Source organism: Amblyomma americanum, chromosome 5, assembly GCF_052857255.1.
Source record: "Amblyomma americanum isolate KBUSLIRL-KWMA chromosome 5, ASM5285725v1, whole genome shotgun sequence".
In the NCBI taxonomy this organism is placed as follows: Eukaryota; Metazoa; Arthropoda; class Arachnida; order Ixodida; family Ixodidae; genus Amblyomma; species Amblyomma americanum.
In genome coordinates, this window is record NC_135501.1 from 206,746,567 (window position 1) to 206,771,801 (window position 25,235).

Sequence of the window (25,235 nt, forward strand, 5' to 3'; positions counted from 1 at the left end):
CGTGGCCCGGGATTGAACGTCCGGGTCCAGGCTGGCGAGAACAGCTTCCCATTTTCTCAGGCGTGGGAGATGTGACTAGATCTGCCGGAGGCGGACCCTCCGTGCAGTCTCAGATTATGTGGTCTGAGGTGGCAGTTTCGCCGCATTTTCATGACTGCTAGGCACGTAGGTCTCTTTCAAGGCAAAAAAAAAAAAAAACGGACACCGAAAAACTGTCTACAGCACTTTAAAACACTTTCCATTGATGGAAGGTGACGCTCCAAGGGGGGGTTAAAAAACAAAGGCTTTATTCCTGTTCACCCCTGTGCCCAGTTTCTTTTCGAAGGCTAAAAAGCACTCCCGGATCGGCCGCGAATCTAGCCTCGGTTGCAGTGCGAGCCGCGGTGAACGTCAGGAGGCATCGATGATGTTGTAAAGCGCGTTGAACAGCCTGTGCCGTTCGCCGCAGACGCCGAGGTAGTCGTCGAAGTTCAGGTCCACCACGGCAAGACCATTCTGGAAGTGGCGGTTCACCACTTCGTCCTGTGAAGAAAGTAATTATTATATTTATTTCTGATAGGACAAGGGCAGCTTGGCAAAATATCGTCAGGTCAACGTGTCTATGATGCACTAAGTGGAATCAAAGACCATTTCACGCAAGCATTTCACCCCAGAGCAGCCGAACAGCAGGTCACGGAAAAATTGTGCCTCTTGAAAAGCCAGCCGGTAATCGCCAACCCTTACATTCAGGTGACGAACCTTCCGCATATGTGCGGTAGAGGTATTGCATATACCTCTGAGGCCACTGTTGTAGCATATTGTTCGCTGCGGCAGCTGAAAGACAGCTGAGCTAGGAGACAGCTAGGAGAGGCGGTCAACTGCCCATAGCGTCATTAAGTTCAATTAGCGGATCTCACAATCGTGTTGAGCGCCTTGGAAGAGAACGCCAGGTAGCAGTCGTGCTTGTCGTGGTACACACGGCAAGATGTCCTCGGCCGGGGCTCCTCCACAGCTATGTCGGGCAGCTTCAGGCACACCTGCGACAATTGTACGACGAGGACAGAGGAAGAGCAGTAGTCGCGTTTAAAAGAATTCTCTTTGCAACGAACAAGCTCTCTGCCGACATGCCTCTTCCAAATGAAAAAGTGCGCTTGCGCAAATTGCATAAAGCTTTCGGAAGCTTGCAATGTGCCAACGTCGTTAATTAGCAGAGGCCGCTTTTTTTTAATGGACCACCTTTTATGTACTGCAGGCAAAACGTGCCACCATTATGGGAGCTGCAGTTGGTGGCAAGAAACAAGGGCAAGAGTATTCAAGTTGATTACGGCGTTATAACGCTCCGCTATTGGTACGAGCCTCTGCTAATCGCACTTGGGCAGTCGACAAGGTCGGGGGCCATAATAGCGCCGCGGTGACTTTGTGAACTCGCTATCTTGTTTTGGTGACGCAAGCTGTAGCCTCCATAGCGGTGCAACATTCCAGCCAAACGAAGAGTCATTACCAACGACTAGTTATATCTATCTGGGCACGATTTCAGCTGGCATATCATCAACACAAGTTTGCTTCCAACTCACGTGTCCTAATTCGTCACAGCTTAGTTGACAGAGTGACCATTTGAACCAGACGTGTGTTCAGTGTGCCTGCAAGCGTGCATACCTGCGTGAAGTGGACCTTCTGCGGACGCGTGGTCGTCTCCCCGAGGAAGCAGGATCGGTCCTCATGCGCGGGCGGCATCGCGTAGCGCAGGGGAGCCAGGCTCATCGACAGCAGGCTCTTGGTGGCCACCGACAGTGGCTTGCGCTGCAGCCACTCGAACCACGGTTGCTGCGATGGCACAAGTCGCGCATTCAGAAACTGTACGAGTTGTGGCGCGTTCGAGTTTTTGTATACAGTGCGGCTCACAGTAAAAGAGAATAAGCAACCCAAGCTGCAAAGGTTATTGGCCCAATATTGGTAAATGATGGTTCACATTGGTCCATTATAGAACCAACTTTTGCCAATACATTTCCAATATTTGGCCAATTACCTGTGCTGCCTGGGAAGACCGTGGCTCGCCACTATAGGGGTGAGCGAACAGTACCTTTTCGAAACCAAGAATGCAGATAAATGCCGAATCGAATATAAATTGAATAAAGAAACAACGGAATTGAATTCAAATCAGATATTTTTGCGAATATTCGTACATACCGAATATTTGTGCGATGCAAGGAAGCGCTAGCGGTGGCACTATAAAAGATTATAGAGTTAGAACTGTAGCTGTCGAAATATACAACACCAAACTCCCCAAAAGTACACGCAACACGAAGTCAGGCTGTTAGGGAGTTTTAGAATAGGGGAACCTATCGATTAAGGGGGATAGGGGAATAGCGGGACACCAGGGCGCAGGCGCAAAATAATAACGCCCCTCAGTTGAGTGTCCTGCGCATGCGCACTGGCGCCTCGCTATTCCCCTACCCCGATAACCGACAAGATCTCCTTGTTATAAAATTCCCCATTAACTCTATGACCGCCATGTCATTCCATACTCGTCAGTACAAAACCGAGACAAAAAAAAAAGAGAATCGGTTTTTCAGCAGCGCAGGGGACAAAGGACGTGACAAGTGCACAGGCCCAGCGCCGTGTCTGTGCACTTGTCACGTCCTTTGTCCCCTGCGCTGCTGAAAAACCATGTCACACCAACTTGCCCAAGCTTCTACAGTATCAGAGAATCGGGCAATACAAAAATGACGTCCCGTCAATCAACACAAAACGCAACCATGCACTTCACTGAGCACTGCGAGTGCGCCGACCTTGAAATCGCCTTTGAATAAGTGAGCGTGTTGGCCGTGGAACATAATCCCTTCAAGAGGCGTCACATTGAGACGTGGCACACTCAGCTCACAAAGGCGACTGTAAACAGACTTGTGGGAACGCATCCTTCCTCATATATGTTAATGACCTCGCTGTGTGGCAACAAAGGGGAAGCGAAGGCCGTTCCCTGTTGCTGTTCCCTCACTTCTCAGCAGTGTTGGCGGTAACTGGTTACAAGTAACGGCGTTACCGGTAACGCGTTCCATTTTTCGGTAAAGTAACGTTCTGGTTACCATTTGGGATCTGTAACGGGTAACGTACTTACGTTAAAATTTTTCGGTAACGTGAGGTGTGACGTTATTAGTTACTTTTTGTTCCAGTTGTCCCCCACTCCGCCCCTCTTTTTTTAGAAAAAAACGCAGAGAACCTATATTGATGCTGCAAATAAACAAACAGGTGCCCTCGGCGACCTATGTTGCGGCTCGCATGTATGCAGAAAACACCTGCTCTTGACGACGCACCCAACTAAAAAAAAAAACAGAATACTCATAAAGCGCGTGACACGTGCACGAACACGCATTCACATACTTGCCATCACCTACCTCCCCTTGCCGAACCACTCACACCCAGAACTCTCTACAGAATGGGAGCACGCGAGCATTTTCGAACATGACATTTTTCAGAGTTACTGTAAATTTGTTGAGAGTTCAGCGATGTTTTCTTTGTGAAGTTAGAATTGATGATGAAGTGTCATTTTGTGTTCAATGTCACATTCAGAAAATGGCTTCACCATGTGTCACAAATTTAGAATCCATCACATATAACTCTACAGGCAACTTTAGGCCACTATAACATTGCTAAGCTCCTGCACATTTATGCAAAGTATTCTCGTTAAATCAGGATTTCACGTAAAATTGTTGTTTGGGTTAGAAGTTTTATGTGAAATATGAGCTTTATGAAATTGTTACCGTGAGTTCTTAAGGGCGTAAACGCACTAAAATTAATATCCATGGAGTAACGGCAAAGTAACGTGCGGTACTTTTTTTCGGTACCGGTAACGCGTTATTTTTTTTTGTAGGTAACGTAGGGGCGTAACACGTTCCTTTTGTCTTAGCGTAACGAGTAACGTATTTAGTTACTTTTTTTCGGTAACGCCTACAACGCTGCCTCTCAGTTACCCCTGCAGAAGAGACCAAAATGATCCCGGAACCTTGGCTGCTAATAAATATTGGTTTGTGTCAGTATTTCTCAACCTGTGCATTTTAAACCCAACTAGACGGACTCCGTCGAAGTTGTTCTCGTTCAGTTTTATTACATTGGGTTTTACTGGTGACAACAGCGAGCAAACTGTTGGCTCAGTTTTAGTCATGGCCGGCGATACGGGGCATGATGGCTGGGTATGCTAAACCCGACTGAACTCTGTCGGGTCGTGAAATCTTGTAGGCCATATGCATAGGCCTTATTGATAGAAACGACTGAACAGCGTTAAATGACCGGACGGAAGAGAACGCAGACACATGTGCTCTTCCCTCCTGCCTCTTGGCGCTGTTTAATCCTTGCCATCAATATGCAACAATCAGCCGAGACTAAGCCCCCTTCTTGAATAGGCCTTATGAACGCCGCTGCATGCGTCACGGCGCTGAACCCTCATTCCCGCACAGGTCGATCGCGATAGCATACTGTGCGGCGTGACACAAAGAGCCCTGTTTTTGAAATAGTCGTCGAAAAAACTACGCGCCCTTAGCGAACTTCGTGCCAATTAATCAAAAATTATCCGAAAACTTGAGAACGAATTCGATTTGTTTCGAATAATTTTAAACATTCAATATTTGATTCGTTCAGCGAATCAAATGGCAGAATACTCCATTAGCTATTCGAAAATTTCGGATAATGACACACCCACTACTCGCCACCCTTTCGTGGCAGAAAGTTTTAACGCGGCAGACGCGGTAACAAATAGCTCATGAAGCGTCTGCATGCAGTTGGTCTCCGAGAGCATGCACGGTTATGTCTGTCGCGCTGTGAAAAACTGCCTCTTGCAATACTGTGGCTTCCAACTCGGCCCTTTCACACTGCCGCATGATGTCAAGCACCCCACCAACCAATCAGCGTTCGACTATGTTCCATGGCCTGTGACGTCATCACTGCCTCGACCAATCGGCGAATTTCATGACTAACCACGCCTTATTTTTCTGTGATGAGGCTTCTAATACTGCTGCCCAAATAATAAACATGGCTGCGATGACAAATCTGCTGTCTAACTAACGCACAAAAATTGTCTCCACATTTTACAGAAAGCAAAAGAAAGTCCATGTGTGTATTCATGAGGGATCGGATGACCGACCGAGCTACCGTCCCATAGAATCGATCGCTCCATCAATCGACCAGTCAGCCAATCAAAGAACGGGTCTCTGACTAAATTTATCACTTAAGTAAACGTTAGTAATCAGTACTCACGAAGGCGTTGGCATCGTAGGCGCAACTTGCGCGGCTCATGTCTGGCATGTGTCCCCACACGACCACATTCTTCAGCAGCCTGTTCAACAACGAAAGCGTCGGGAAATCCTATTTGTCAAAATGCGTTTCTTTAACTTTATCCGTTGGAAAATGGCCGTCCAATGCGATTTTTTCATTGAAAATGACTCGCTCTGCCGATATGAGGGGAGGGGAATGAGACAGGCCGTAAAACAGCACGCTTTTCTGTTCGTTCACTTCGACTGCCAGAGAAAGCTAAAACCTTATTTCTTTAATCAAATTCCCTCCAAGTCCTAACTTCCAATGGCCCCGGAATTATTTTCTAGTTTTGTTCATGTCGATATCATGTGGATCATATTTGCCTGTCCCTTGCAAAGTTTGCATTTACCGTCGTGTTGCCCCGGGTACCATTTGCCAATTTGTGCGGATTCGGCTACGTGCCCGTCTATAACCGCCTCCAAACTACTTCCTCCTTTTTCCTGAGCTCGCGATCAGCTTCCGGTTCAGTCTCTAGTGTTTAGCTATATCTTTGCATCGTACCAGCCTGTCTTTCTCCGCGTTGTGCGTGGGTGATGGAGAATGCGGCTGCCAGAAATTATTTACACTGAAAGCTGTGATACCACTGCTTTAGCCATGCAGCCCTGCACTTTACAATGGAATCTACTGCGTCAGCCAAAATACCTTAATTACTTGGGTGATTATTTTATTTATCTAATTAATATGAATCAATTTAATTGGTAGGTTCCAAAGCGAAGAGCATCCCCTCTCTATGTTTAGAAGAGAGGGTGGAGAGACACAGCAGTGCGAGGGAAGACAAAGAGGGTGAAGAGGGTAGGCGTAACCTAATGGTTTGGTTTATAGGGGTTTAACGTCCCAAAGCAACTGAAGCTATGAGAGACGCCGTAGTAAAGGGCTCCGGAAATTTCAACCACCTGGGGTTCTTTAACGTGCACTGACATCGCACAGTACACGGGCCTCTAGAATTTCGCCTCCATCAAAATTCGACCGCCGCTGCCGGGATCGAACCCGCGTCTTTCGGGCCGGCAGCCGAGCGCCATAACCACTCAGCCACCGCGGCGGCTTGGGCGTAACCTGAATGATTAAACCAAAGCTATAACAGCTTTTGCTGATTAATGCGCTAAGCCAGCAGGTTGAGCTCTACAAGCTTTTTTTAGAAACTCTTTCGCACGTAGTCGACATCCACTGACGTCAACTCGCGCTCTACAGAAACGCTTGAATACCTGTAATAAGCTTCGTACTTCCAGAAGACTTTGTCGTCGATGGCGTCCTGTGGGATCACAACGCTCACCTCAATGTCGAATGCTCCCAAGCATTCATTAAGGTTCTGAAACAACAGCAGAAAGATAAGCGCCTCTTTAAGCACCATCAGATGCGGAAAAAGGACAAACTCTACTGCATACTCTCAAGCACATGCAGGAGAAGCGCTGCCTAGGTATAACTTAGAATGCACCAAAGGGCGTTTGCGCAGTCATTCTTAACCGTGAGGAGCAAAACCGCAAAACAGAACGGGACAAACGGACAAACTGGCAGATGTTTAAACATTCGTTTGCAAGAGCATGCGCGTTCCTTGAGTAGGCCCGGAGGACCGGCCCTGCCCGTTCACTGCCGCAGTTGTAAAGGCTGCCATCCTAAGCCGAACTGCAGAGAGATCATAAGAAGAAGAAAGGGGCAGTTGGAAAGGGATATTGTCGAGGCTGTTGCCATCCTGAGATTGGAGCCAGATAATTGTGTCAGCACGCCTTCTGTGTCCATTTTTCAGAAAGAATTAACGTTTCACTAGGCTGTTTTTGTTTGGTTTTGCGCAGGTTAGTTGTGTCATCCTCGCTCGGTTTCCTTCCCTTCGCCGCACCGATTGTTTTCGTCACGGTTGCCATTGATCTGTTTTCTCACGCTTCATCTTCATTTTACGATTGCTTGCCAGATTACACGTGCGACTGATCCATGTAAGCTCTGCTGTTTTTTCAATAAATGTTCAGTTGTCAGTACCGCCCTGTGTTGTCGCCTGGCTCAATCCCGTCCTGTTTTGAGGTTTTGCTCCTAACGATCTCCTACCAACTGGCCTACAGCCAAGTCCTTCTAAAATCTTAACTGGTCCATAAGCTGTGATCCCAAATGAAACTTTATCAGAGAAAATCGCATATCAACTTATCATCATCATCAGCCTAAACTACGTCCAATGCAGGACAAATGCCTCTCTCATATACCCCGAATTAACCCAGTCCTGTGCCAGGTGCAGCCACCCTTTCCTGCAAACTTCTTCATCTCATATACGCCCAACTAATCATCTGCCACCCCTGCTACGCTGCTTAATCAACTACTGCATATCAACTTGTATCGGAAAATAAAATTCCTCGGGCATATTATATGGCGGTGAGCTAGATGACCCTCCGATTCGCGGAAACCTACGAGTGCTCACCACGATGAACTGGTGGTAGGAGCCGCCGGTGCCTCGCGGCGCGTGGAAGACCGCCCCTTCGGCCCCGAGCCGCTGTGCGAACTTGTGCAGGCTGCGACAGAGGCGCACCACGGTCATGTTGGTGACATTCGGGGAGGAGAGGACCCTGAAGCCATCCTCGATGGCCTGCGGTCCCCCGACGCCCACCAAGAGCCGCACCCACGGGTAGGCCCTGCGGCGCTCGGCGATCTCCCGATACCGCTCTGCACATAAGGAGTAACACCAGCGAGTGACCCACTAGTGATGTACCATTGATTGATTGATTCATTGAGCAACCGAGCAAGTGATTGAGCGAATTAAGCGGTGGCTGAATGAATGAGCCAGTTAGTCATTCATACGAATGTGTGAATGTTAGGATGTCGACCAGCAGGCCGCGTTCGTCAGGTAGCCACTGAACCGGCCAGTTGCTGAGCTAGTCAGCGAGCAGTATATCAGTGAGGTTTAATGAGTCAATGAGCCAGACAGTAAATCAGACCTTGCCCCAGCGCAAGGAAAAATCTGGAAATTGTTTTTTCTTCCCCTCACTTTTTGCTCAAGTCCACAGACAACAAGCGAGCAAACGAGCAAAACAAGGACTGAAACGACCCACCTTCGTCAGTCGCCAGGACAGCGACGCTGTCTCCCTCTCGTGAGAGATCAAGGCAGCAAAAGACGACTGCGGAGCAGAGTTCCAGAGGCAAGCTGCTCACTGTGTAGGCGAAGTCCTTGGAGTCAAAAAAGCACCAGATGGGCTTCCTGGGAACGTCTGCGGCAGAATTATATACATGCAGTGTCGGCAAGCGACTGCGGACCGTGCGTGCGAAGCCAGCTTGATTTAGACCACGGAAAACCCTCGTAATAGCGAACGACAGTACCACCACCGCTTCTGTCTGCTTGTATCGTCGGCATTAATGGAAGATGAAGGCGAACTAATCGCAGCAATTAATGCAGCTTCCAAACCAATACGTTGGCTACGAGGCGCACCGTACAGGTAGCGGCAATATGAAAGGGAACATGGGGACGCTTGGCCTTCGCGCCTCGCGAAGCACTGCTGCCGAAACCAGGCGAGAATTGACGGCAGATGTCGATGGGCAGCAAGCACAGGTGGCTGCTGGCCTCTCGCATGCTTGTGATGTCGCCCATTCTCCCCGGCTCTCAGCTCGGCGCGGAGGCCAAGCGCTCAAATGAAAAAAAAAAAGTTCCCTTTTATATTGCCGCTACCTGCAAATTCTCAATCACAACACCTGTTTAATCCGTTTTGCCTATATAAAGCGCCACTGAAAGTTTTCGCCGCTTGCCAAAGATTTGTAGAAAGGCACACAGTGCAATACCGAAGTTAGTAAGGAGCCTAAAATAAATAGTTACTCCCACATGTATCTAATGTACCCATATTAAAAACCAATATGAATTTTTTGCGCCGTTAAAGTTTCGGAGATCAGTATGTCGCGGCTTCAGAACATGGATAACTTTGTCCATTTTGCGCAGCTGTTCCAAACCGCGTAAAAGACCCCTTTGAAGGCCTTGCTCCAACTAGAAGGACCCGGAACTAGTACTGCCTATTTTAGTCAACAAATGTCTTACTATTTCTGCCCCAGAGTTGAGAAGATGAGAGACGAGTAACTGTTCAACGCCGGCTGGACGTCGCACATTCGCGCGCTCTTCTTTTTCATTCAGCTTTCTCATCTGAGTGACGCTAAGCATTTTGATCGCAAAGAGTTGGACACTGAGAACATGTGGGCATCAAACTCTGCATGCAGGCTGCATGATGCATCGAGTACATGATGTGCAAACGGTACAGTAGATTAGCGAGACAAAACACAGGGGCAGCTAAATCCACTATGTGTTGGCAATGCGTTCGAAGCTGTTGATGCCTCTGCCGAAAGCGACTGGTGGGGCCTTGTGAGACCCACGATGCTCTTCACGAGCTTTTTCCGTGAACCACCTGCCACTGTTGACAGGTAGATGCTTCACATAGACGAACCCGGCCTGTAGACGTCACTTCCCACCAACCAATGGGCATTATCTGGTCTGGTGACGTCGCGTCCCTCCAGCTAATGAGATTTCTTCGCTGTGGTGACGTCACTTATGCCGTCAATGTCCACCAGCCGATCAGGATTTATCTGGGCAATACCGGTCTGTCACCGCTGGCTGTTTACTCGGGTGAGGCTTGTATGCAAACATATTAACAGGATTAGCCCAAGTTTCCGATCACGCCAATCCCAAAATGACAACTCGGGGCGCTACGGTTCAAGAAACCGCTGATAACTAAAGTGCCAAGCTGTTCCGATTCTTCAGTCTCGGGGGTTTCAGCAGACAAGTCATCGCCTGCGAAGGATTCTTTTTCTCTTTTTTTACGAAGGGCGTGCTTACATACGATAAAGCAGCAATAAAACGGTGATAAGAATTTTGATACCGCTGATCGCAACGACGTCTTTAAGAAGAAATGCCATGTACGCAGTCAGGCACGGCCTACTGATGCCCGAGTCAGCACAGCGGCACTCGACTCCTAGGAAGCGGTGCGCTTGACAAAGTCTGCTTCCTGCCGACTTCCCCTCGCTGCCTAAGTGGGAAAGGCGTGGTGTCGCTATTAGCGCGTTCGCGAAGCCCAGCGCCACTCGGTCATATTCCACCCTTCGGGTCGCCGGTCACTCGTGCTAATATTTTCTTACTCATCTCTCTACATTTATCATGCTCACAGCCGGATACCATTCACACCGTAAGTTTCGGTATTTTCCAGTTCTCGTTCGTCCTCAGCTTCTGCGTCATGTTCGGCATCAGGTTCTCCGTATTTTCCGGAAGATGTCCGCCCGTGTTTGCCGAGAACGAAAGGTAGAGACATTTAACGACTGCAAACGCGTGCTTACGTGCAGCCCAGGACACGTTGGGGGCGTCTGAGGTGGGCGACCCGTCGCTGGAAGCGGTGCTGGCAGACGTGCGAGACGCGTCGAACGACCAGGATCGAGCAATGTGCCTGGTGTTGAAAGAGACGCGGCGCAAAAACTGCGAGGGCGATCAAGTCGTCTTAAGAGCTTAAGAGCGGTATTCGATTGGATTAGATCTGACATTTTTGAGCGTCTGTTACAACATCTGTACGTGTTTACGTTAGCTTCTTTGCCACTGTCGATTCATCAACCGTGATATTCGGACTCCTATCTGCAGTAGCAGGTGTCCGCTATGCGGTGACGGTGCCGACATTTTGCAATAATATCATTTTTTGAAGCGAAAACCCCCACTACGCTATGTAAAGTAGTCGTCGCGTAGGCCGGAGAATGACCTTGAACGACTTTCAGCACAACCACGTTAGCCGTGTATGAGCATATGTGGTACAGTTATGGTGTCGAACCCTTGACGCCTGACCTTGACCCATGACCTTTAGTTGACCTCTGACTGAGTTGATCTTTGACATTGGGTTACCTTTGGGTTGACCTTTGACCTTAAGAACATTCGGGGGGGGGGGGGGTGATGTGAACCCACGTGATGACATCCGATGTGGGTGTCGTAAGACCATGTGATACACGTCATAGTCACGTGGTCGTGTGGGTATAGTATATAGAAAGGCTGTCGCGAGCGTGTAGCGGAGCTGCCAGGGACGAGCCTCAGATGCTTAGCAAGCGTCTTTGCTTTTCGCTGAATTCCAGGGTTAGCCAAGTTGAGCCACTGCCAATTTTTCTTCAATTGTTTACCTATGTTGCTATCTAGAAACTACCCAAGGTTGCTCGCAACTCCGTGGGCAGGTTGTGTTGAGGTCACAAGGTGACGGAACTCTCTGGACCAATTATTAATTTAATTTCCACCTTCCACGGTGGACAGGTTGCTCACAATCCGGTGACCACGTTGCCACCAGCCATGGTGGGAAGACTGCGATGACTTCACAATGTCACGTGACCTATCTCGACCATTCAGCTAACTTCGTGACAATGGATGGCGGATTTTGCTCCTGACTGGAGCTCTAATGCTCTCGCATTAATTATCAGGAGTCCAAACACGCTTGTCGCTCAACATTTCTTCATTTAGCCTTCTAACGAACTATGTAATAACAATCCATGTCACCCACGACCAAGCTGCGAATCTATAGATCTAAAAATTCTATTCTACAGGTTTCAAATAGAAAAGGGTAATGCCAGACATGGTTTACGCAAACGCGTACTGGCGCTAAAAAGCGGAGACCACACACAATACGGAAGTTGCGCCAACTTCCAACTAAGTTTATTTATGGAAAAAACCGCTTAATAACCATTTTGTTGTGAGTCCCTGTATTTATCGGCTTTCGCACAACCTGAAGAAAGTGGCCAGCAGGTATAGGATCAATGTAGTTCTTTCTGCTCCTTGCAAGCTGTCGCGCGTTTCCACCTTGAACAAAGAGAGGCTGGTTAGGCAGTACAAAAAGAGTCGCCAAATCAGCGCAGCTGAATGCACGGTTGTTGTTGTACGCGTTGTGCATCTAAGCTGTGGCCGGGAATACATCCGTCAGGCAGGTCAATGCTTTAACGAAAGAGTGAGGCAGCACAAGATTGCTATAAAAAATGGTTATGGCAGCCACATGGCCACCCACTGCAAAAGTTGCAAATGCTGTCCCTGTTTTGAAAACACAAAATTCATTGCAATGTCTAAAGACAGATTAGAGCGTGAAATAACCGAAGCATTTTACATCAGGCAGAGAGGCCATATCTGCATAAGCAAGCCATCTGTGTCGCTGTCAGAAGAAGAGATTAGTTTTCTTAGTGGGTCGCTGTCAGCGTTGTAATCACTGCTTTGGTCATTTTGGCACGTGTGCCTTTGTTAAGTCACCCTTTGTATCTTTTTTGCTTGTATCTTTTTGCCTTCTCGTGTGGTTCAATGAATAAACTTAGTTGGAAGTTTGCGCCAGTCCGTTCTTGTGTGTGTTGTCTCCGTTTTTAGCGCCAGTACGCTTCTGCGCAAACCATGTCATGCTACAACCAACTTTAGCTCAAATGAAAGTGTTGCTGTAATGCCAGACGTCACATATCTGGAATTGCGCCCTTGGGCGGAAGGTCAGTGCCTACATAGGAGCAAGTGTAGGCTCTTTCAGTTGCGCAGTGCGGACATTAAAAACCCGACGTCGTTCAAGCGCAGTGCGGACATCACCTGACGCGCGGGAACAGCCGCCCTGGCAGGATGGGTTCCAGCTCGGCCGCGTTTGTGCTAGCTGTCCCCAGCTCTGTCGTGTTGCCGACGGTGCTCGGTGGCCGAGCATCTGGAGAACAAAACGAAAAAAAAAAGGATCGCAAAAAACATAGAGAGCTGGGATACAGCTATTTATCTCTCTCCGCCGCCTCCTTTCCTGAATGTGAACCAGGGAAAGCGGGAGAGTGCAACGAGCCTACAGTTTATTTTTATTTAATTAATTAATTAATTAATTTATTTATTTATTACAATACCCTCAGGGCCCGCAGCGCCTTATAGAGGGGATGACCGAAAAAATATACATAGTAAAATGTACAGGCAAAAGGCAAAAATCATGATGCAGGCGCTTGTTGGATGACATACTTGGTGATAAGTGGCTTGAAGGATGACGGGTATTCAAGGCAGGCGATATGAGGTGGAAGGTGGTTCCCCTCAGTGCTAGTCTTCGGCAAGAAAGAATTAAAAAGCACATTCGTTTTACAAGTAGGGATGACAACTTTATGTGGATGATCAACACGTGATGATACGTATGATGGGACGGAAGAAAAAAAAAATCCTGTTTTAGTGTCTCATTATGAAATACAATGCTGTGGAAAAAAAAGTGAAATATTTATACGAACTGTGAAATTACTCAGGCTAAGTTTAGATTTCATTGAAGAAAAACTAGCCGTGCGAGAATAATTGGAAAGGATGAAGCGAGCTGAGCTATTCTGAACAGATTCTATAGCATCGATTACATTGAGTTGTGCGGGGTCCCATATTGTTGATGCGTATTCTAAATTTGGCCATATTAGTGTTTGGTATAAAAGTAACTTCTAATGAGATGGAGCCTGAGAGCAGTTTTAAAAGTTCATTCTAGGGCTCGCACATCATTTCGCGGCACCCCTTTTGAGTCCGCATTGAATAGCTCATCTGGATTACACTATGTACTGCCCATGTCTGGATAAGCACGACACGAGTACATGGGCAGCTTGGTATTAGGATAGGGTATCCAAGTTACTCCGGTATGCTTAGAAGAAATGCCAGTCGAAAAATATGAGAGGGTCGTACCCAATATACGACAAATTGTTTTGTAGTCTTGTGGTAAGAACAGGTTTTTCTGTAGCATTTCAATATTTTTTTTTTCAGTAGTGCAGTACTTGTTTGTAGCATTCTTCTCTAGTTCTTACCAAGGAGGCATAAAAGGCGAGCTGGTATTGCATTTTTCTGTTGCTTGAATGCGTTGAGTGGTGACAAGGACGAAACCGACAACGATTTGACGTGACGCAGTAGTTGTCTAGAGTTCTCTTGTCATGAGACAATGAGACAATTACATGGGACAATTCTATTCTAGACAAAATTATGTTGTTACTACTAAACTTTCTGTTCTTACAGCAGGGTCATATTCCAGAATACTACAAAAGTTTGTTGTGACGACAGAAAATGTTTGTGTTTTTTATGTCAGTAAGGAAGGGAATATGGGAGAGAGGTAGTAATACTATACGATGACGATGTTGAAGAAGCTGGCTTCATTAGAAGACATGAGCTTTTCTGGGCGAGCAGCGGAAAAGCAACACTGCAATGCAACATGCAACAAACATTTCGCTTGCATGTTTGCAAATTTTTTCACCATCTCACGTGACCGTCTCGCGACTCATCACGACATATTGTCACGTAACGGTGACTGCAATACGGAGAGCAGGAATATAGCGAAAATGGCGTCTAAACGAAACTCTTTATTTCGGCTGACTTGCGTCTACAATGGACTGAATCACTGGGCGGCGGCGTGGCAACAAGCGTGCTCGGTGGTCGTCGAAAAGAATGTCCGTCGCTCTAGGCTTTGCTCAATCCTGGAAAAACATCCTGGAAAAACGTATAATCAGCTTCGCCGGGATGTGATCAATCGAGATAGATCTGGTAGCGTCTTGCAAACAAAGCGATAAAGCCACGCGCCGGTAGTTTTGATGAATGAACAAACAAACTGCACACCGATTCCCGGCAATATGAAGGAAGAGGCTTGGCTTAAAGGAAGGTTCACCATCATGCCAACTGCAGGACAAAGGCCTCTCCCATATCTCTTCCATTAACCTTGTTAGCAATGTCATCGCATTTGAAAGCTCCGTTGAGATGGCACGCGATTTTGAATAATGAAGGCCTCCCACACCGAGCGTGCACATGTATGTATTACGGAGGAATGGGCCCTCCGGTCTGCTTTAAAGTGTCTTCACATGAGCGTAAATGTGTTTCATTTTCTGGACAAAAAAGAACAAGCAGGAAAGTGCAGAGCATATCTCTATCAGAAAGATTCAACAGTGTCAAGCATGGAGTCGTGCAATGTAGTACTTCAAAGAACGAGATGGCACCACCTTGCGGGGTACCTCTAAAGTCCCCCTATACTGAGAAGGTAGCGCCATTCCCTCTTTCTTGCTGGGTATTTGCCTAAACTTTTTTTGCGCATCCTTGTTTGCGAGCACTCCTAGTAAGGGTCAAAACTTGCCGGCGAATTCGAAAAAGTTGGAGGGGAACATATTCTCCGTCCTAGTGGTGTGACGTGATAGAGGTAATTGCTTAATGCCCATATATGCGGAATTAGTCATTCTCTACTTCACATTAATAGATCCCTGGGAGTACTCAAACAACTCCTGTCCCAGTGGTGCAGCGTTTAAGCGGTGCGCCAGTGCCCTGCGATGGCAGGTGCTCCCAGCGGTGGGGCTTGTGCGGCCCAGGCTTCTCCTCTTCCCGAGCAATCAATCCTTAATTTAACTGCCACCTGCCACAGTGGGCAGTTTTCTCACCATCCTGTGGGCAGGTTGTGATGACGTCGTAAGGTCACGTGACCTAGGTGGCCCACCTGCCTCCGAGGTTGCTTCTCTGGGCATTTTTCGTAGATTTTTTCTCTCGCGGTCAAAGACGCCGACGCTGGATTTTCTGCGATGCTAGCTCCTTAACGCTGTCGTGTAAAAAAAAAAAAAAGCTACCACTTGCCGTGCGGCGCATTCCACGAACGCAGTGGGTGTGGGATAGGGAGAAAATAGATAGAGGAGGTGTAAAAACGAGGAGAACATAAAACGCTGGCGCTGTGGATAGACCTAAAGAAACTCGGGTGAGTCTCGCATTGAGCGAGAGAGCGCAGTTTCTGTAGGTCCTCTCTACGCGATTTCGAGTGCAGGAAAGGCGCACACACCTCGTGTGGCGCTGAAGAAGGCGACTCCGACGATGCCGAGGAAGCCGATCGGGATGAGGCACAGCGACAGGCGGTACTTGCCGAAGACGAGCGGTCGCGGCGCTGCACTCCCGCCTTCTTCGTACCGGTGCCTCAGGTGGGGTGGCACGACACTGCAGATATGCGAGCCATGCTGTGAGATATCGAGCGGTTTTATCCTTGTGACAAGTCTACTAGCTGTGACGTGCGCGCTACGCGAACGAAATTCCCAACTTGCCAGCGGGGTAGTGCTGGGAACAGAAATCGAGGGCAACAATATATTATTTTTATTTGTTTATTTAGGGCATACTGCAGGCCCAGTGAAGGGCCCTCGCACGAGGGGCACAATGAGCGCAAAAAAAAAAGTACAAGGAATGAAGAGATGAACAAAACCAATTCAATGAGCGGCCTGTTCTAAGGCTTCAGTGTCAACTACTGATGATGGTGGTAGCTAATTCCACTCGGTGAAAGACATTTTTGTATTGCTAGGTTCAGAAAATATTTGCATGAAGGCGATGTCCTGTAAAGCTATTTTCCTGACTGAAGTTCCCGCATGTGCGTTTGAAGTAGCCAGCTACTTGAGGTATAAGTGACGGCAACGTCGGTAGCTGAGAAACTTTTGGTTACCATACTCAGCTGGTTCTGCATATCTTTCATTTTGTGGTTTATAGGGGTTTAACGTCCAAAAGCGACTCGGGCTATGAGGGACGCCGTAGTGAAGGGCTTCGGTAACTTCGGCCACCCGAGGATCTTTAACGTGCACTGACGTCGAACAGTACACGGGCCTTCAGAATTTCGCCTTCCATCAAAATTCGACCGCTGCGGCACGGGATCGAACCCGCGCCTTTCAGGTCAGCAGCCGAGCGCCATCACCACTGAGCCACCGCGGCGGCTTTTTCATTTGCGGAAGCCCACATGTATCCAGTATGCTGTAATATGACTTAAGAATTGTGATGGGTTGATTAATAATTTTTGTTAACTGACTAACCGGCTTGACCAGTTCTTTTGGCTTAAACGACGGCGCTAATGGTGTTCTAGGGTACACGTTAATGTTTGGCTTTCGTGGATCATGGCACAGCTGCCGATGCGATGCTACTATAAACTTTCATTGTGAAGTGTATCGTATCTTCCTTTCTGCTGCAATACAAAAGGACAAGCAATTAAAAGATTTCTGTTGCGTCACCCTCTTTAAAAAGTTTATTGCCGTGTAAAGCAGCTGTAGGCTGGAAGCGGGCATGGTTGTTGGGTCTTGGTGTTCGTGCCCATGATAATTACTTGAAAAGGCAAAACTAACTCTTCAGTTATTTCGGTAGAACGCTATATAGTTGCATAAAACACATAGCCTGGTTTTAATATTCAAAACATTTGTTAAAAAAAATAACAGCCTTGTTATGGCAGGCAAGCCATCGCAAGCTTGCATGAACGCGTAAAATGCATCCAAGCAGAAATACGAAACTATTTTTTCTTTAATTCCACAAGAGATCGAGCCTTACTTTCCAAGCTTGAGCAATGATATGGCACAAGAAAAGCCCTTCTACTGGAATGTAGGATAGGGTTAACTTACACGAGGCGACCAATGCTTCGGGGATCTGCGTAAAAATTGCGTGTAAAAATAAAATGAGGAGCAACTGGTTACACGTACAAAAAGAAAATGTATAAACTAAATGCGTCAACTCTGGAGCAGTGCGCTAACAAACTCCTGATGCAATACCACTGCCGACAGGAAGTCACAGGCGTATTAGCCAGCTTTCCTGAAATAGTGTTGAAGATCTGCGCTCACCTAACGGATACCACACATCCAGCGGATAAAGTAAATAAGTAAGCGCTACCTTTAATTTTCAACTCAAAGAGCTCGAGAATAGTTGTAAACACCATATACCGCTTCGAATTTCAGAAGTACGAATCCACGCCGCAATCGAACTGGCATCTTACCCGTCATAAGGACGGTGTGGTGATACTCTACTGAAGCACTTTTCTGCTTTTGTGTTTGTTGCATAAAAAGGACAATAAGAAAGGCGTAAAGAGTAAAAAGAACCACACAAACGCAGGATATTAACACTGTGCAACGCGATATTATGCGACAGATATTTCTGCGGGTGCCATGTAATGTCAATTATTCGTTATTATTTGTATTGTTCTCTAACGAAGTGCGCGTGACGTCACTATGCTGTCGCTCGCGACTTCACTACGTTCGGGTCACTCGGCGTGGTACGTTGCCATGGCGCGTTTCAGCGACGTCATGTGTGACGTCACTACATGGGGAGCGCCGCGGAGAAGACACTAAGGTTAGCCAATGAGACAGGGTTAAGGAAGAGCTGTAGGAAAGAGCTTTACATGTCTATACCGCCTCATCTGGCTTGCAGTGACGCCGAGTAAGCGGCGTCGATTCCAGCCATGTCCTCATAGAGAGAGCAGTTTCTGCCCTCGCCCCTCCAGACACGCAGCTCCGTGGAAGATTCGTTTGCGCAATCGCTTCGTTTGCGCAATCTGCCCGTCGTTGTGCACTGCAGAGAAGCCCGAACGCTGACACCGCTTATTCGGCGATTGCTCCACCATCTCAAATGCTAGCCCCAAACGATTTCGCAGGCTTTGTCTGCATGTTTCACACATTCGGCCCTTTAACACGCGTCGAATTCTAAAACCGTGGAATGTGTGAAACATGCAGGCAAAGCCTGCGAAATCGTTTGGGGCTAGCATTTGAGATGGTGTCGCAATCGCCGAATAAAGCGGCGTCAGCGTTCAGGCTTCTCTGCAGTGCACAACGACGGGCAGAGGCCCCGATAATGACGTCACGTACGACGGCGCTACGTTTCCGGTGAGGAAACGGTTGTTTCGTGGAAGAAAGCCATCGCTATCGAAGGAGAGGCTCACGAAGCATCGTTTGGCGGCATCGGTCGGCGCACAGCAGCGTGCAGGCGAAGGCAGATGACATCCGAAATTTTGGCGACAATGACGTCACTCCGAGTTTCCCCGCATTCTCCAACGCAGTGAAGAGAATCTTGAACATCATCGTGGTTTTAATAGAAGGTTACGTCATTATCTTAAAAGCTAGTGCGAAAACACATTGCATGCTTTACCTAGAAGCTTCCTAGATTCGAATCCTTCAATAACCTCGAATCCTCAAAGAACCATTTCAGCTTCCCTGGATAGCAGCGGTTACGCGAATAGGCCACCGCCGTATCTGGTGGAAATCGTGCGGCGCAGAGCCGCAGCCCGCGACAAGTTTGATCCCGTCTTCGGAGCATGCAGCCGACAGCACGTCCGCGTGGAGCGTAAGACGCCGAAGCCATTACCACCATCTCCCGGGGCTGGTTCATCGGCGAAGCGTATCCTCCGTTCGCGCTTGCTGGGGGCTTCATCCAGCCGCTGCTCTTCGTCGGCCATTTTCTTCTTCTTCTTCTGCCTTCTTTTTCTTACCCTGTCTGAAGACGCTTAATTACCAATAGACTGAACGTCATCAGTAGCAGCCGGATTATACCCACCGCGGTGGATCAGTGGTTAGGGCGCTCGGCTACTGAGCCGGAGTGCCTGGGTTCGACCCAGACCGCGGCGGCCGCGTTTCGATGGAGGGGAAACGCTAAGGGGTCCGTGTGCTGTCTGATGTGACAGCGCACTACTGCTGCTGCTGTTAGGAAGAAAGAAAAGGAAAGTGCACGGGCCTGCCTACTGGCTCAAGCCGTGTCGAACTCCCCAAATCTGTTTCGTTGAATCCTTGCTGGGCCCGCTAAATGTGCGAATACCTGAAATTGTTCTGGTGCGGTCCATCCCCTCAACTGTGACCATCATCTTCGACGATATTTAGCCACGTAATGCCAAATTACTGCCTTTCTTCTTGTTAAATGGTATGTTGCAGGATTACTTGTCGACATTCTGCACACATGTTGCTATTGCGACTGATGGCTCGGTTTGTGACGAAAAGGCAGGTGTAGGCAGTTACTCCCAGTCCTTTGACTGGTCTTTTTCTCTCCGTCTTCAAGATTTTACACCTATCTATCTGGTTGAGTTTCTAGCAGTGGTTCTGGCTCTGCGCAAGGTACCCATCTCTTTATCAGCGGTAATAATAGTTACGGACTCGTTATCCTTATGCACTTCCGTGTCTGCGTGCACTGAATCGCAGCTCTTTCGAATACTAATATTCCTGATCCCTCAACATATCAAATCAATTCGATTTCTTTGGGTTCCTGGGCACAGGGGTCTTCTATTAAAAGTATCAGCTGATGCTCTAGCGAAGGCAGCCCTGAGTGGACCGATTGTTGACCCCCTTCAAACAACTGCTTACATCACGGCGGCACGATTTTGAATGTACACTGTAATGAAAGAATTTGGCGCATCAGCGCTCACTTCATTTTACGACTTCCAACACCTCCTCTTCCCTTGGAGAAGCACAGCATGGCGATCGCGCAAACTTGAAGTTTCCTTCACGCGTCTTCGTTGCCGGGTGCCGCAACTAAATTTTTACCTCTACAGGCCTGGTCCGGTGGTCTCCCCATTGTGTCCGTATTGTGCTGATCCGGAAACAATAGAGCACTTTCTTCTCTTTTGTCGTTGCTACTCATCGATCCGGAGGCGACTATTAGAGGTCCCAATGTAGAATCTCAATTTGCATCTGTCTTCTGCGGTTGTTCTGTCTCTTGGCGCTTCTATGCTTGGCCATACCAATGGAAATGTTTGCTCTGCCGTTCAAAATTATCTCCTGGTATCAAAACGTCTACCTTCATAAGCTTTCGTACTGCACATACCACCATAAGCTTTCGTATTTGGGTAACTACTTTTTGCAATTCCTACTCTCTCTCTCTCTCTCTCTCAATCTCTTTTTTTTTAACTCATTCCCTTACCTAATTTTCAGTTTGTTAGGCCGCCCTAACCTCCTGCAACCTCCTCTGCTACGGAAACAGAGTTACACAATTTTTGTTAGGTCAACCGACGCTTGCCATATGCAATCTGCAATTTAAATAGTCACCGCCTGGTTATGGCCAATCCCCCTTGTGGTTATGTGCCATTTTGTGAGGGGAACAACAACAACAATCCGATCCAAGCTCGCGGCCGCGTGCTGAAGGTAGGAGAGTTAAAGGATAGGAGAGCAACGATAGAAAGAAAAGGCGGGCGCTAATGTGTCCCGAACCGATCCCGGAGGCAGTGCAATACCGGGGCGACCCGTGCCAGAGTGTGTCAGCGCACGTTAAAGATCCCCGGGTGGTCGAAATTATTCCGGAGCCCTCCACTACGGAATCTCTTTCTCCCTTTCTTCTCTCGCTCCCTCCTTTATTCGTTCCCTTGTGGTACAGTTCAGGTGTCCGCCGAGACAAGTGAGACAGATACTGCGCCAGTTCCTTTCCCCAAAAACCAATTTTCCAATTTCCAGCCGGATTACATTACCCTTTTTATGTGGCTCTATATTCTGATCTTTCTAACAGAATTTAGTTGCAAATAGCGCTTGTCTGTCCTCTTTCTTTCGTCCCTGTGTTTTCCGCGCCTTACGTTTACATGCACCTCTGATTAGTGATAATCACTTATTAGCGGTGATATGGGTCTGCCGCGGTGGCAGTGTCCCAGCAAACTTTCTAGTTTAGTCTGCCAGCCTTACCGTCTGCCCGTCCCCTGTATTGTTTTCCTTTCGGTGGAATTCACATTTGCAGACTGCTCACTCTGACAGTGCGTTGCAGACTGTCAGTTACAAGGTCTATATTTCACGCCCATCTGTGTTTCCTCACCGTGTTTTCAGCAAAAAATTATCAGATCGAGTGACTGAAAAGAATGCTTAGAGCAAGAGAGGAGTGCGCAGCGTGTCACTGCGCTTTATTCCCTCAAACTGATTTGTAATCTAGTGTTCAGTAATGGCCGAAGCTTTAGAATCTGATATTACTCGCACGAAGCATAGGCGTACGCACATAGATCCTCAGTTGAAGGCAGGGGCGGCATTACTGGCAGCTACCTCCTAACGATGTGTACCTACTCCTTTTCCCGCCTTTTTCTGCAACTTAGTCAAAGCTACGCCCTCTTAAGCAGCCCAGTCAGAGGCCATTCACTTCAACTAAATAAAACCAGTGAACTTTTCGTCAGGTGCTTTGCATGACGTGGCAGTTTCAGCACACTGGTGTCTCAGGTTGCTCGCTGTTGTCACGTGACAACTAGGCAGGCATACTGGCAGACAGAGACCTGTGACTAATGGAACTGGGGCTCAAGAGAGGTAGGCTGCGGCCACAATGGTTGCGATTGCTGCATGGGGCCTCACTCGATGGCTTCACCGTCCTGTCCTCCTGTTTTTGCCAAAGCAGAAAGTTCTGAACATCTTCGGTTGTAGTATATACCACAATCGTGTGGTCTAACTGCGTTGGGAGCAATCCAAACGGTTCGCTTGAACAGATATGTCGATTGATTGGTTGATTTGTTTGTGAATACTCTGAACAACGACTTGGAAGAGTGACTGATAAATTCAAAGTGCAAGCGACACGTGTAGTTGCACCAAAATCTATTCAACCTCGCTAGATCTAGATGTTAACAGCCTCAGATGTCACGTGGTCTTAAGCAAGTAAGGTCAGAAGATTTTACATGCCGCAAGTGCTCCAGGATACGCAATGTGATACGTTTGAAAACTCCGCTTTCTTAGATATAACTGCAGGAATACAGGACCTAAATCTTTAGTTTTTTTTTGTTTTGATGCTGTCAAGTGTATTTTGTTTATTTCGTATTTGTGGTTCTCTGGTTTCGGTTGATATGTCACCTTATTTTATGCAAGGAAAGCCTTTCCTGTGAACCTCGGACCACCTTACTCACAGGAGCAATAGGGCCACGTATCTTTATTTCAGCGGCTCTAAACTTAATCTCCTGTGTCTGGTTTTCAGTCTGTGTCTAAAACTGGGCCCAGCCACTTGTGTATCTCTTCCGTCGTAGTGCCTTTTCTCGCAGCGTAGTCTTCAAGCTGAAAAAGAAAAGAGGGAAAAATTTGAGGGGACACCTAAGCTCCGCCTTAAAGATATGACGCGATAGCGTAATTGATTAATTCCCATGTATCCGGAAGGTCATTATCTACTTTATGTTAATAGATCCCTGGGAGTACCTGTAACCTCTCCTGGCGCAGTGGTGCAGCGGTTAAGCGATGCGCCACTGCCCTGCGATGGCAGGTACTGCCACCGGTCGGCCTTGTGCGGCAAAGGTTGCTCTTCCCGAGAGAGCAATCGTTAATTTAACTGCCACCTGCCACGGTGGGCAGGGTGTGGCGACGCCGACAACGCTGACACAGGATTTTGTGGACAATGGGGCCTTTAAGACTATCGTGTTAAAACCAATTCTTTGAGGAAAACTCAGGAACAATCGGCTCTTCTTGCTGCCAAGAATTTCCAAGTGCACGGACATCATCACCTTCACCAGCCGACCTTAGTGCACAAAAGAATAATGGCCTCACTTTACGACTTTTAGCTCGGTGCACTTCGCACTGAAGCCGAGGGGCAAAGAGCTCCATGTCTTTTTTTTCCTTTAGGACTCTAGATTTAGGAACAAGTTTTTATCTTTTCTTTTCAACTAAGGCAGACGACAAGGCAGCGAAAAGTCAAAAGATAAGTTCTAGAAGGGTGCGCAGCGTTACTTCTACGTATGAACATCAGAATGTGAATCATTCGAATAACACATCCTCGTTGCTCCGTTTTCCACTGCGTTTTTTCTTTTTTTTTTTTTACAGGACTGCGTCCTGCAGCCGAGTCATAACACTCGCCTGTTCTCGTGTGACGCGACCCACGGCGAAGTAGGCGGCATCCGGATGCGCCAAGTAGAGGCCGCAAACGGACGCCGCCGGTCGCATGGCCAGGGTGTCGGTTAGCTGTATGCCGACGGCTTCCTCGACCTTCATCAGCTGCCACATTGTCAGCTTCTCCGAGTGATCGGGTTGACAGGGATAGCCCGGAGCAGGTCTGATGCCCTGCGAACCAAACGGACGAGACCCGCAGCCTTATCAACGCCCAAGTGAGTGTCGTCAGGTTGTGCTGCAGTGTGCCTATGTCACCACTGCCTGCAGAGCGCCACGACCCACACAGTCCGGCCCCGCCAGCTCTCCCCTCATGGTGCGGAATTTAAACGACATGAATAGGATAATTTCAGTGAACATCCAACGAGCCTCAGTGAACATTCAGTGAGCTTAAGCGCGCCACACGGCCTGCAAGGGGAAAAGAAACCCGCCCGTTCTCGTACCTCGAAGTTGCTGAAAAAATGTTCGTTCTAAGTCGGGACGGCTATCCGCTTTCACCACAGCACCATGGCCACTAGCCAAGCAAAAGGCTAATCAATGTACCACGCACCTACGTGACTCTGCAGCCGCAGCACGTCTGCGCTTAAGTGAACATTGCGCGAAACCGAGCAGAATATCGTCCCCCAGGTTGGATCCAGGTTTATGTTGGCCATAGGTTGGCCATATGTTTGCCAACATAGGTTGGTCACATAGGCCAGGTTGGCCATATCGGCCGGTGTACGGGGGGCCATAGCCCCCCCCCCCCCCCCCCCCCCTACCCTGGCCGATTTTTAGCTCACAACGCCGACGATGAGGACGCCGGATTTTCTGCAGAACGGGTCTCTGCAGAACGCTGTCGCATTAATACGCATATATAGACACGTGAACAAGAAATCGCTGTTATGCAGCGTTAAGGGTTTTTTTTAGATATGGTGGTACCGTCCATGCCATAGTGGGCAACCTTGAAAGTATAATCATTTCGATCTAAGAATAAACACAAAATGGTGACTAACGTCAGTTATCAGAATTTTGATAGGAAATTTCTCAAATATATATTTAGGTTCCACTCCTTGCAGATAAAGGCAATATTACAGTGGGTTGATTTTCGACACAAACCTTAATATCGTACTTTTCTGCTATTAACCTTCCGATTTCAGGGAAATAAATAATTGCTGTGCGTTTTGGGCATAAACATGCAAAGAGAAAGCTCAATTCACTTTTGACCGCTTCTTATGCGTGTTTGTCTCATTAATGTACTTACCTAGCAACTGTGATTACATGATGTCGGTGCTCATCACATATGATGACCGTCTCAAAAGGCAAAAGAGCAGTCTACTCACCTTGTATCTCAACGAATGCAACTCTGCGTTTCCAAGTGCTTCTTGCGGTGAATAGCCCCAGTAAGTCTTCCTTACTTCTGCGTGCAGCATTTCGGCAAATGCCTGCATATTAACAACAATGTAAAAAACGCACAACAAAATACGAATCACTGT

General features: G+C 47.8%; 2 protein-coding genes across 4 annotated transcripts in view; both read right to left on the bottom strand.

The window, feature by feature from the left end:
• Positions 1-314: 314 nt before the first annotated feature.
• LOC144135535 (uncharacterized) lies at positions 315-19,409 on the bottom strand. Its single transcript, XM_077668178.1, has 12 exons — positions 19,319-19,409; positions 17,590-17,614; positions 16,008-16,159; positions 12,806-12,914; positions 10,564-10,670; positions 8,310-8,465; positions 7,682-7,923; positions 6,486-6,589; positions 5,227-5,305; positions 1,636-1,803; positions 897-1,016; positions 315-522 (listed from the first exon to the last, which is right to left on the bottom strand). The coding sequence occupies exons 1-12, from the start codon at positions 19,407-19,409 to the stop codon at positions 391-393; spliced, it is 1,485 nt and encodes a 494-aa protein (XP_077524304.1). The 3' UTR covers positions 315-390.
• Positions 19,410-21,544: 2,135 nt separating this feature from the next.
• LOC144133525 (methionine synthase-like) overlaps positions 21,545-25,235 on the bottom strand; it is a 39,984-nt gene continuing 36,293 nt past the window's right edge. The window contains exons 30-32 of one of the 3 annotated variants that reach the window (XM_077666679.1): positions 25,083-25,184; positions 23,734-23,937; positions 21,545-22,944 (exon numbers count right to left, since the gene is read on the bottom strand). In XM_077666679.1, coding sequence (XP_077522805.1) covers positions 22,864-22,944; positions 23,734-23,937; positions 25,083-25,184 — 387 coding nt within the window. In that variant the 3' untranslated portion in view covers positions 21,545-22,863. Of the gene's footprint in view, positions 22,945-23,733; positions 23,938-25,082; positions 25,185-25,235 lie in introns of those variants that run through there. The other 2 variants (XM_077666678.1, XM_077666681.1) reach the window with 2 other exon arrangements.